We start from the raw sequence: 12,078 nt of genomic DNA, 5'->3' as shown, positions 1-12,078 counted from the left end.
AGGGATTTTCCTCTGTCGCAGGTTCCTGTCACATATACACACCCCGCTCAATTCATTGCTTTTGCAGAGCTTTCTGTCTTTGTAGAACACTGTAGATGTGACAAGGGCAGCAGAATAAGCAAAGAAATTTATTTATTTATATTTTAGAAATGATAGCACATCAGCTTCACCATTTACTCTAAGGACATTTAAAAACAAACACGTTAGCGACTGTAATAGAGTCTGTGGATGGCAGATCAATAGTGTTTTTGTTCCACTGGAAGGTCAGGCCTCGTCAAATACAGCGCCGCTGCTTTCCCAAGGAGACGAGTGAGTGAAGGCGTCAGCAAACACCTGAACACAAAAACAGACATGCATTCATATGCTGCTCTAACGCTGTTCGCCAAAGACAACAGCTTTTATTGTGCATGTCTTTATGGTAACTCGTGGTGCACAATTTTGAGATTCAGTGTTAACTTCCCCCCACATACGCACACATCAGCTGATAATAACTGGAATACCATAAATATCTGAGGGAAATTAGCTTTGAGCATTTGATTGGGAAGCGGAATTGAGTTTCAATTATTGCCGCTAATTGGGTGAGTGTTTTGTTTTGGAGATGCTGATAAATTCTTCACTTAGCTCTTAGACATCTGCGCTGGAAAGTGCAGCGTTGAGGAGCAGCAACAATCCATTTCACGATCTTGCAAATAAGACTCCCCTGAAGTTATCGTATGGCATACGAGCCATAATAAAGAATGAAAATGAATGAGCTCGTTATAGTGAAACTGTTTCTCTGTTTGTGCCTGTTTGTGCGAGGGAGGCGGAGACACAGACACAGAGAAGGGGGGCGTCAAGTGTTGTTTGCTTGGAAGAAAAACCTGTTAAGGGTGCCGAGTCTCCATGCAGCCGAGTCTCAGATGTTATCTTTTTTCTATGACACCACATTTCAATCATTTTGTCAAGGTGGTGGAGATAAAGCCTTAAATGCTTCTAACCATTTTGCTCTCAAGGGTATTCAAGGAAAAATACAATGATTGACAGTGTTAAAAGTTAAGCTGCGATATTTTCATCACTCTCAGTCCACATTACAGCATTATTTCAGTTTGTCACAAAATGCCTTGATTTCATTTTAACTGACAAACATTGCATATCATATTTGACAAATGCACTAGAGAAGCTGACCCTCGAGTGAGTGCCCTTTGAATAGCCTCTGTAGAAAAAAACCCCTCTTCAGTCTAAAATAGTTTTGACTTGTTTTGAGATTCAGTGTCCCCAAAGACCTCTGTGGGGTTGTGGTAATACATTCTCAGAGGGAGAATGTGCTTTGTGTCATTTTGAAAGCAAATTAAAGCCTAATTTCCCATAAACCCCTCATAATGGTGCTTCTGTTTCAGTGATTACTGTATTGATGTGGAAGCTGAAGGCTGCCTCGAATGCACATATTTCGTCTGGATTTTCTTCCTGACCTTTTGAGGCATTTGTCTAAAGAGCCTCTCTCGTTGGCTCTAATCTAGCTGTCTTTGTCTTGGACTATTAACTTTGTCTTCAAAAATCTGCTCAGCCTTAGAGAAACAGTGCAAAGTGGAAATACCCTATGCTGTTTATTCAGTTCAAACAATCAAAGTGATACAAGACCCTTCCTAATGGCCACTCTGCGTGCATTCTGCAAAATTACAGAAGGTTCTGACATATGCGTTGTGTCTGAGCCAGGGCTACATCCACAAAAATCAGGAATTCAAACAATTGATTGGTTTTTCAGTGATGTGCAGTGAAACATATTCTTCACTTGCTGTGGGCGTCCGCAGAAACGTACTGAACGTTTTAGGCATCCGATTTTGTTTAAATGCTTCATAATTGTCTCCATACCCTAAAAAACAACCCCAACACAAAGTTTTCAGTCCAGTAAACATCAAAAAATCCTCTTGAACTGAGCTCTTGGCAATTAACAATGCTTCCTTAAAAACAGAAAAAAACAGATTATTAATCCTGTCTGCATTTATGTTCTTAACAATATATTGAAATGATTACATAAACAATGCCTGTCTTTCTGTTCTAATATAATTGGCTAAAGCCAAGCTAAATATGCAAAATTCATTTAAATCTGCTTCAGTGGAGTTATTTTACCCTGGTGAGAAACTGCAGAGAATGAGATCCAGAATTTTGAGCTAAATGGAGGAAGGCATGAGTAACTAGAGGTCATATTCTGGTGCAGCTGCTTTGTCGCTGTTTGCATGACTGTAGTGCAAATGGGCAGAGACTATGAATAATACAATATTTTTGTCAGGAGAGAGCTATAAAGCAAGACACTTAAAGAGTAATTAAAATAATGTATTTGACTTAATATGCACAAAAGGGAAAAGAAATGTGCCATTAGCCTTTGGTGAGTAGACCCCATTGTGATGTCATTATTTTAACGGGTTAGTCATTTTATGGAGTCGAGACCCTGGTGGTGGACGAGGAGTGATGACATGAGAACTGGAGGGATGTGAAGAACCCACCAGTAAGGTTGAAGAGAATTGCATTAATCTCACACTGAAATAACACCTGCCAATGGCAGAGAAAGCACAATCTGATTGGTTTGACAGAGAATAAATGACCTCAGGAAACAATGACGAGTTTGAAGTGAGGAAACGGGAGAGAGGGATGTGCGGTAATGTAAACAGAGCTAGCATCAAGACAATCTTCCTGATAGAAATTTCAATATATATTTTACATTAGATTTATCGCACACTATAGTCATTTGTTGTTATCACTGTTTTTTGTGAAATGTACTGTAATGTGCAAAAGAGTTGAGCCTTCCAATATTTCTTTATATTTTGCTGGTAGAACAGGAAGTAGGTGCAAACGTGCAAACATAATACAGTTTCTAAGGCAAACACAGAGTTTGTACAATTCTAATAAGTTTGAAAGTCAATAATTGGTATGACCACCTTTATTATTCATAAAGACTGAACTATCGTAGGCAAGCTTTCCTGTCTTCAGGAATAACAAATCTAACAAAGCTTTACAGTTTACAGTTAGTAAAATGTCAGTCATATATATTTAATCTTTGTAATCTTCTGGATATTTATAATTACGCTGTTTGTATATATTTAAGCTATTTCTTAAATTTGTCACTTCTTAATATATTGTATTATTTAATTTAGTTTAGTCTGTTGCTGTTCTTATTGTCTTGGAGCAACTGTGACCACATAATTTTCTTAGGGATTAATAAAGTATTCTGAGTCTGATTCTGATGATTCTGAATAGTTCTCCAGGCTTTTTGAAGGACATTTAAAGCCGTTTTTTGGATATTTGCTGCCTTTTGTTCTGTTCTGTCAAGATGATCCCACACTGCTTCAAAAGCTCTGGGGTGGCCAATCCATGACTGAAACTGTTCCACTGTATGTTTCAAATGGTCTCCCAGTAAGACCATGACGCTAGTAGATTGATCAACTGAAGGGCCAGATGCGTCTCTCAGGTCGTGTGTAACGTCATTGCTGGATTTTTTTTTTTTTTTTTGTAAATACCAAAAAACGTCAGCATTGCTTTCAAATATAGTTTAGGAAATAGTCTTGCTACTTCTTCTTTTGTCTGCCACTTTCTAGTTTCTCTACTTTACTCATTTTGTTTAAGGACATGCTGCACTCCATCTCAAGATAAGTTTTCAGCTAACAGCTATTTGGGAATCACCTTGTTGCTGCAAAAATACCGTGTTATGTCATCTTTGGCTTTTTTTTTTTTTAGATTCAACTAAAGAAATTAGAATAAATTCTGTGTTTTTGTTACAGGCGGCTAATAACAGTATTAGTACTATACAGTACAGTATAAAATAATATATTTTAAGTGCAATACTTAAAGATTATACTGGCTTAATGTTAAAAAGGCAGATTTTGTTTTACTGTTTATATGATTAGCACAAACAAAAGAAGCCAATTGCCAAAGAAAAACAACTTTGAAAGGCCTCCAGAAAGCCTCCAGAACGATCTCAAACTATACAATGTTAAAACAGTAAACTGCAAGTATTCCTTACTCTAGCCAGTATTGCTTCTCTCCCCTCAGATATCCAACAAGACCACACTTAAATAAAGAAAGATGCCATCAGACTACATACCTGAACCAGCTCACTCCTCTCAACGAGAAGATTGAGCAAAGCAATGCATTCTACAAAAGCAACTCATATGGGAGACTTTCAAAGCTGAAGGTCAAACCAAGTATAGCTTTTTTTTAAAAAATGGAGACTTTGTGTTTAGGTTTCCACTCCCTGCCTCTGCCAGATGCAAACACTCTGACTACTGAGAGAGCTGCTCCTGAGTAGCAGACGCAATCCCTGTTAACCTTGATTTTTAGTAAGAAATGTTACCTCATGTACTTGGTGCCGTGGCTCACCTCCAAAATGAAAGCGGCAGAGTGAGCTAGTGACCCTAAGGCCAACTTCATCATACTCACACACGTCACACATCATTATTAAATTGGATACAAGAATAATGAAGGCCATTTCATGCATCCACACAGTGCATTTCAAAATTCTGTTAGCACAGGTTCACACCCATCTGACTGATGTGTTGTGTTGTTGGCACACTGAATTATGGTTCTAATTTATAAACATGTTGAACACCAGAGACTGCTGGATCTTTACAAAAGCAGAAAAAAAAGTAGTAAATACAGTAAGGCATTGTAATAAAAAAAAATAACTGAATTTATTTTAGTTTAGTGGAAGAAAAACGAAACAAGAAACTTAAAAAGCCAATACAAAGGCCAAAAAACGCCAATATAACAGTTTATGCTCTGTAATTTCTGCTTCAGGGATAACCTCCACTCAGTGAACTAAATGAAAAAGAGAAATCAAAATGGTCTATTTTCCCTTCCTTTCCCTTCTGGCGAGGAAATCCATTTGAGCAAGAAGATAGCTAAAGGTTACATAGCACAGCAGCCACAAGTGTTTATACCTGCTCCTGCTTTAGCAAGGAGATTGCTCTATTTAACATTATTAACTAGCAAATCCCCCACCCTATGTGTGGGAGATAGGGAACATACATGCATACATATGCTACAATCATTATAGTGTGATGATAAATGCTAAAAATATATGTTTTGATGTAGATTCCAAATCCTACATCCAAATACTGCACAACTCTGCAGCTCCCTGCTTTATAATCATTTTCAGCTCAGTGTTTTGGAGCCCAGACTTCACATTACAATCACCACAAAATTAGGATGAATTTTTAGCCTACATGATTACATTTAAATGTGTTTAAATACAACCAACATGTTTAATTTACAGCTACAGTGACTAATGAGGCAGGAAATGGACCACTTCAAAACATAACCAAGTTTCAGTCTGTTTATTTCTGCAGTTATTACCTATGGAATAATTGTTATTTCTGAGAGTGTAAAAGTACTGCCCATTGTTAATCTCACAGTGTTCATTTAGTTTCTTCTTGTACCACAGACTCTTCTAATATACTTCCAAAAATACACTGTATTAATGCTCAAGCTTATATTCATTACGCTGAATCATGCAACATAATCGCTTCAGTGTATGCACTGTAAAACACAAAGTCAGTAGTTTCCTGGCCACACAAATCAGACAGATTAAATATACAAATCAAATTTCGTCAAATGGCAAATCATATATACATGATTATACTGTAAATGTATACATACATTTACAGTTATATATTTTTCTTTTTGTCAATTGGTTTTCCAGTTGGCATATATACTTAGAAAAAAGGCTGCAGTACCTGCATGCATGTCATCATTCATGTATGTAAAAAAGCTCAAAGAGTTTTGAATTACTTCTGATAAAACTCTGTATGTGTGTAGAGTGGGGTAATGTTAACAATTCATTAAAACTTGGCTTCCATCCTACAAGGTCTTAAAGGTCAGCTTAATGATTAATGAATTTAAAAATTGACAAAAGCCTTATAACCTCTCCTATAAACTATGATTCTTAGTATTGAAAGAACAGTATAGTATAACGATATAAAATATCATTCCCCATTTGACCTTTGACCTTTCCTTTAATGTTAATAGATTTAAAAATATGTTTATCACTGCCATTGTTTGTATTGACAACGTATGGGGAAATAGTGAATGAAAATGGAAATTCAAAATATTATATTTATTATAATATTATAATATTATTTCTATTTTATTTTGATGTTGTTATATACATTAAAGTAAAAGTTTAAGTGTTTATATACATAACAATTTGAATACATGCTCGTGAACAAGTATGATTTTATTTAGAAAACAAAACTATCAAAAAAAAGATCAATAGAAAGTTTTTTGCTTGACATTTATCGCTAAACATTTAAAATTAAGTTTAGAAAACAATGAAGTAAAACATAATTGTACTCAAAAACATGTCAAGTATATTAAAATGGGTTTTAACAGAGAAAAAAGAAAAGCCTGAAATTAGTTTTTATTGCACAACACACTTCTTAAAGAATGTTTAAAAAGAACAAAGAAAGCAAAATGAATGCATAAAGATCGCAATGCCATTTCCTTGAAAGCAAACGCTGCCCAGACAATGAGCTGCCTTGGTGAAGGTTTGTGCTCTGAGTGGTTTTTGTTATAAAAGCAGATTGTTTGAAAAATAAATTTATGTCAGAGGAAAAAAATATGACACCAATTTTAGAATTTTTATTTGATTGAAAACAAAAACTAGTATGTACTGTGGTTTAACGGCTGCTTTTTCTAGTTACACTAACAGGAGCTCGTGAAGAGGATCTATATGTGCCTGTTGTAAATGGGTCATGTCAGTGGGAGTCACTCCTTGGAGGGGAAAAAAAGCAGTGTGGGCACACAAAGAACCAGCTTTACACTCTGTGACTTGAAAGCATGGATTAACTGTGTGATATATAAATATGAAAAGAATTATTATTTTTTTAGTTCAATGATAAATTATGAATCTTGTTTCCCCGCATACGATTTTTGCCATTCAGTGACAGCAGCTGAGGTGACCATAACCTCCGGTCCTTCACATTTTCACACTGATTGCCATTTCTTAGTCCTGCAGTGCATTTTTTATTCAGTTCATTTATTTATTTGCACAGGTCAGTCAGTTGGTGTCTCCATTTCCATGACTTAAGTTTTACATTGCAATAGAAATAATAAACAACATATTTGTCAGTGGTTCACCATTTCTCTTGAAGTCCTTGCAAACGATATCAGGCTTCTGACTTTCTTCTTCTTCTTTGTTTGTCTCTTTTACAGACCACTAAGGCAGTGAATAAAGGTGACTTCCCGCTGGCCAACATCGCCTCCCGAAGGGCTTTGTTCTTAGCTGCCCTCTCCATCACTATAGGCACTGGTGTGTATGTAGGGGTAGTGGTAGCGCTCATTGCCTACCTCTCTAAACCAGGGCACATATAGCAGTCACACCTTCTTTCCAAACACCTCCAGGGAGCCCAGGAAGAGAACACCATCCTCTGGGGAATGTCACTGCGCCTGCAGACTTTGAGGAAAGTTTTTCCAGGATGTACAATTTTTCCCCCCCCTCCACCTTCCTTTTGTTCCAGACTTCTCTCCCTGCAGGCCCTCTGTCAGCCAAGATTTGCCACAGTGACTGGAGAGAGGTCAAGCAAGAGGGCAAGAAGAGGGAGGACTGTGGATAGAGAGAGACTGCTGAGACAGAGGGTTTGAGTAAAGGAAGCATTCCATGTTGGAGCCCAGTTTGCATCACAATGGCTTAAATCCATGTCGGCTTCGTCGTCGGATTTTTAGGTTCCACAAGCCCTAAAGAAACTTTGAAGAGAGAAGCTCAGACAGTAACCTATTGAACTCAACCAATTATTAACAAGCAGAGGTTTAGGAAGGTTCAAATCAACACAGTGTAACTTATTCACCTAAACCAATACTATACTGTTGTTGTTTGAGCTGCTGTTAAAATTGGAGCTGCCCTGTGGAGTCTTGCCCTGTGTCATCTCAGTTTGCCACCTAGGATTGTCTTTAATATACTATAATCTCCCCCCATCAGCTCAAAAATGCATTTGTCTCTGGGCTGACTGCCTCACACCGCAATATTAAAAACAAAAAAAAAGACATGTGAGAACATTTACAGTTTCTTAAACCATGACAAAGGAGGACTTATTTCCAGAGGGGCATAAGAAAAAAAATACAGAGCGTTCATCAATAAAGGATCAAACTCTTGAAAATCAAAATAATAAGAATTATGACAGGGAACACGGTTCCCTTCTCATTAAAACAAACGCACTGGCATGAATCAGAAAAATCTCAATGGAACCACAGGCCTGCATTTTTCCTCAGTAAAGCTGTCCATCTGTCAAATCCCTAGTACTCCTAAAATCTGCTCATGCAGATATGTTTGCCTACATACATGCAAATGTGCTTTGTTTTGTTGTTGTTTTTGTTGTTATGTTCATCCTTTTGTGTTCTCTACTGTTTAACAGGTGTCTTCATTAATACTGTTTAAACTAATGTTCATTTATGGCCTTTGAAGTAAAGCACAGATGTGAGATGGTCAGATATTGAGGGGAAATGGTGTCCAGTGTTTCTTCAAGTGACGCATCTGGTAACACAGCATGAAATATGAAATGAAGCATGAGCTGTTTAAGGATGCTATATACATCAGGTACACAATTTCAGTTAAAAGCAGGTCTTACATACAGTTAGGTTCTTAAGTTTTTGGACAAAGACTTAATTGTGTAAATTTTTGTTTGTTGGAAATCAAACGATCAAGATGTGCAGACTTTCAGATTTCATTCAAGTGGTTTAACAGAAGTATTTAATTAACTATGTGAAAATGGGGGACTGTATTTAAAAATGTCTAATTTCAAGAGGCTCAAAAAAAGATAATTAAACAATGGACTAACAAGCAGTTACACAGCCAGGTGAGGTCTGGTTTTCTGCACTATTCTATTATAAATTAAGCAAATAAAAGATTTGGAGAAGATTCAAAGGGTTAAATGTGGCATTTGGTAGTTCTTCACTGAAACTCTCAATACGAGGTCTAAGGAGAGCCTGATGGTGAGGGAGGCCAAAAAATCAGTGAGAGAACAAAAACTTCAGCAGCAAAATCGATTCATAAAAAACAGTGAATGCACTGAACAGCTCAGAAACACCAAAAGGTCTGAAAGAACACTGAAGACAAAGTGGATAATATTACTTATTATTTCCATGATTAAGATAAGCCACTTTACAACCTCTTGCCAAGTCAAGAACACTCTTGAGGAGATAGTTGTATCATTATAAAAGTCTACAATCAGACGTCTTCATGAATGGAAACACTTTTTACATGGTGCAAACCACCACTGGTTATACTGGTTACATATACCAAATTACACTTTGCCATAAAACATCTAGAGCAGTTCTGGAAAAAATTCTTTGGACCTCTAATATTACGATAAATGTGTACCACATTACCTGGTGGAGCGAGCGTTATGACACGGTTAGTGCCACTGCTAGTGGAACTGAGTCACTGGTGTTTATTGAAGATAATGACATGACTACACTCTGTTCAGATTCAGCTGTAGCTGTAAAACTGATCACACTGAACTTCGCAGCGGAAATGGAAAGCATACTGCGATAGCAACCCAGGCAAAACAGTTACATATCCTTCAATGGTGAAGTCATTCGTGCATATCTGTCTGAACCGAGCATGTCGTTAAATACAAACCCAATAATAAGCACAGTAAAGGCCTAGCAGCAAATCTCAAGGGAGGAAATGCAACATTTGGTGACGTCTATAGATTCTAGACTTCTAGGATTTTTTATGTAAGTATTAAAAACTACTTTAACTGATGTAGTTTGTGCAGTTAATTTTGAACCTGTAAAAATGGGGGACTGTGTTTCCTAAACAGTTTTCCTAAACAGTGTTAACCCACCGAATTTAAGCTTCAAGTCTGCACTTCAATCACATCTTCATTGTTTAAATTCACTGTGGTGGTACATTTGTCATTGTTCAAATACTTATGGGCCTAACTGCGTATATATATGTAGACTTTTCCAAGTGTGGTAGTCCTGATTTTAGCTCTGATCATTTATTTGATTTAGAGCTCGTTTTCCTTAATCATAAATTCAACTGACTTAAATTAAAAAACAAGGCTCATGTTTTGCACAATGCCTTTTCCCACTATCCCTTATTCCAGCTAATAAAACAGGGGAGATTTCGCTTTGTTCCTTCACACTTTGAAGGTGAAGACGTTCAACAGACAAGTTCACAGATTTTCCGTAAGAAGGGCTTATTAATTACTGATATTTTAGCTTGTGTTTTTACACAAGCCTGGCAGATACTATTTCAAGCAGTGAAGCCTCAAGAGGTGACGATATACACTTTGCTACCTTGCACAGGTCCTGCATTAGTCATACCTGACAGTTATGGTGCACAATTAGCTCCCCTTAATGGCTTTTTCTGAAGGAATGCATATTCTCTGGAGCATAGCCCTAAAATAGCACAACCACATTAATTTCACTAATAAGCCACTTTTGATGTCACTGCTTGCTGTCAAACCAGGCAAGTAAACAATCCATTTACACACATCCTTGGTTCTGTGAAAATTTTAGGCTAAAAATGTAACTCTGTTCTCATGTGCTAATGACGAGTGAATATCTTTCCATATTCTCTACAAGAGGAAGTTTGAAGTTTGGGGTCCGAGCTGCAGTTTAATTCAAAAACCCCAACGTTTCTTTTGAATGTTGTCTTTGACTGCCTTTATGGGTAAACAATCATCTTCTGACTGAAATAAGTCAGAAACGGACCACAGTGCACTCTGAAGACAGGATAATGTAACTGTATATGTTTAGTCTTATAACCTTTGACACCTTTTTGACCACTTGTCCCAAACTAAAGTCACGAGCTACTGATTGCAGTGTATGCACACATGACCATCACTGTACCTATAGTGAAAGTTTGCTTTCATCTCACGGAGAAAGTTTTATTGCTGATAGCGATGAAGATACTTTGTGTTTCGTAGCGTGTCATTCAAATGATGTGTTTTTAGCTGGCTTCTTTGGCAACATGGTATTGTGCAAAGTGTTACAACAATACGTAAGTTTTAATGCTGTTATTCTTTTTTTTCCCTCATTGTGATGAGCTACACATCCATGCAACAAAGAAGTTTGCTGAATGCCAGGTTGATAGTGATCTCTTTGTGTCGTGCTTTTAAGCCGCGTTAAAGAAAAACAATGTTGTTACATTATCTTTGGGATTTCTTTCCTATCTTGTGTGACGGCAACATGTACATATTGCAAATAAAGACATGTTCAAATGTAATGACAAATAAATCAGGAAGGATGGCCTTTCTTTGAAGCAAAAATTCTTTCTCTGATTTTTGTAATGTGAAGTTCTATAGTTGGATTCAAATCTGAAAAGCCCTTCACAATCTGAGGCAACTGGCTGAGTAATTGAGATGCTTGAGTTGTTCTTAAAGCAAAAGCAAACACAGACTGAGTCATGGAGTGTAGGTGTTTTTGCCAGAAAGAGACAGAGGAGCAGCTTTGAAATCTGTATAACTGCACCATTCTCTTTGCTGCATGCAGGAAAGTACATTTCCCTTTGTGTTGTCAACCATTATGGTTATTGAACAGCAGAGCAGTAGCCTACCCAGCTCAACATTTCACACAGTGAACAAAATGCCAACAGAACAAGCTAACATTTCCCACATGGTGTCCTATTATTGCGGCAGTCACTTTGACAAAGAAGACCACTGATGTTATATTCTGTTGTGATTGTTGGTTGTAGTGCACATTATCAATGGCTCTAAACTTTTTTTTCTGTTGTTGTTGTTGTACATACCCCCACAGTGTATCAGATGAGCACAACGGGTGTGGTGCAGCCCGCAAACACCACTTTACTTGTTTGTTTCCTAAAATATTAATACTGCTAGCTTAAAAAAGCAGATTTTTAAATCTATCTCCATGACTTTTAACTTGTCAAACTGTGTCCCTTCTTTAATTTATGGTGGTTTAGTAAAAAGGCAAATGGTGATTGTCTGCACTTTTCTGCACTTTTCTTCTTTGGTATTGTCACAAAGAAGAAAAGGTCACCAGCATCACTAGGGGGGCAAATTTTAAAGTCTCACTGGCCAGATCATACCTTCGGCTGAGTGTGGCCTCATCGAGCATAGGTTTTCCTATTATAGTCAATAGGTT

General features: G+C 37.2%; 1 protein-coding gene across 1 annotated transcript in view; it reads left to right on the top strand.

Moving 5' to 3' along the window:
* Window positions 1–8,078, top strand: part of syndig1l (synapse differentiation inducing 1-like) — a 39,060-nt gene extending 30,982 nt beyond the window's left edge. Inside the window, exon 4 of the mRNA XM_003440638.5 lies at window positions 7,183–8,078. Within this exon, the coding sequence (XP_003440686.1) occupies window positions 7,183–7,341 (159 nt within the window). The 3' untranslated portion in view covers window positions 7,342–8,078. The remainder of the gene's footprint in view (window positions 1–7,182) is intronic.
* The last annotated feature ends 4,000 nt before the right edge of the window (window positions 8,079–12,078 follow it).

Source organism: Oreochromis niloticus, linkage group LG15 (genome assembly GCF_001858045.2).
Source record: "Oreochromis niloticus isolate F11D_XX linkage group LG15, O_niloticus_UMD_NMBU, whole genome shotgun sequence".
Lineage (NCBI taxonomy): Eukaryota > Metazoa > Chordata > Actinopteri > Cichliformes > Cichlidae > Oreochromis > Oreochromis niloticus.
Note: the sequence above shows the minus strand (reverse complement) of the source record. Positions and strands in the feature narration are given on the sequence as shown.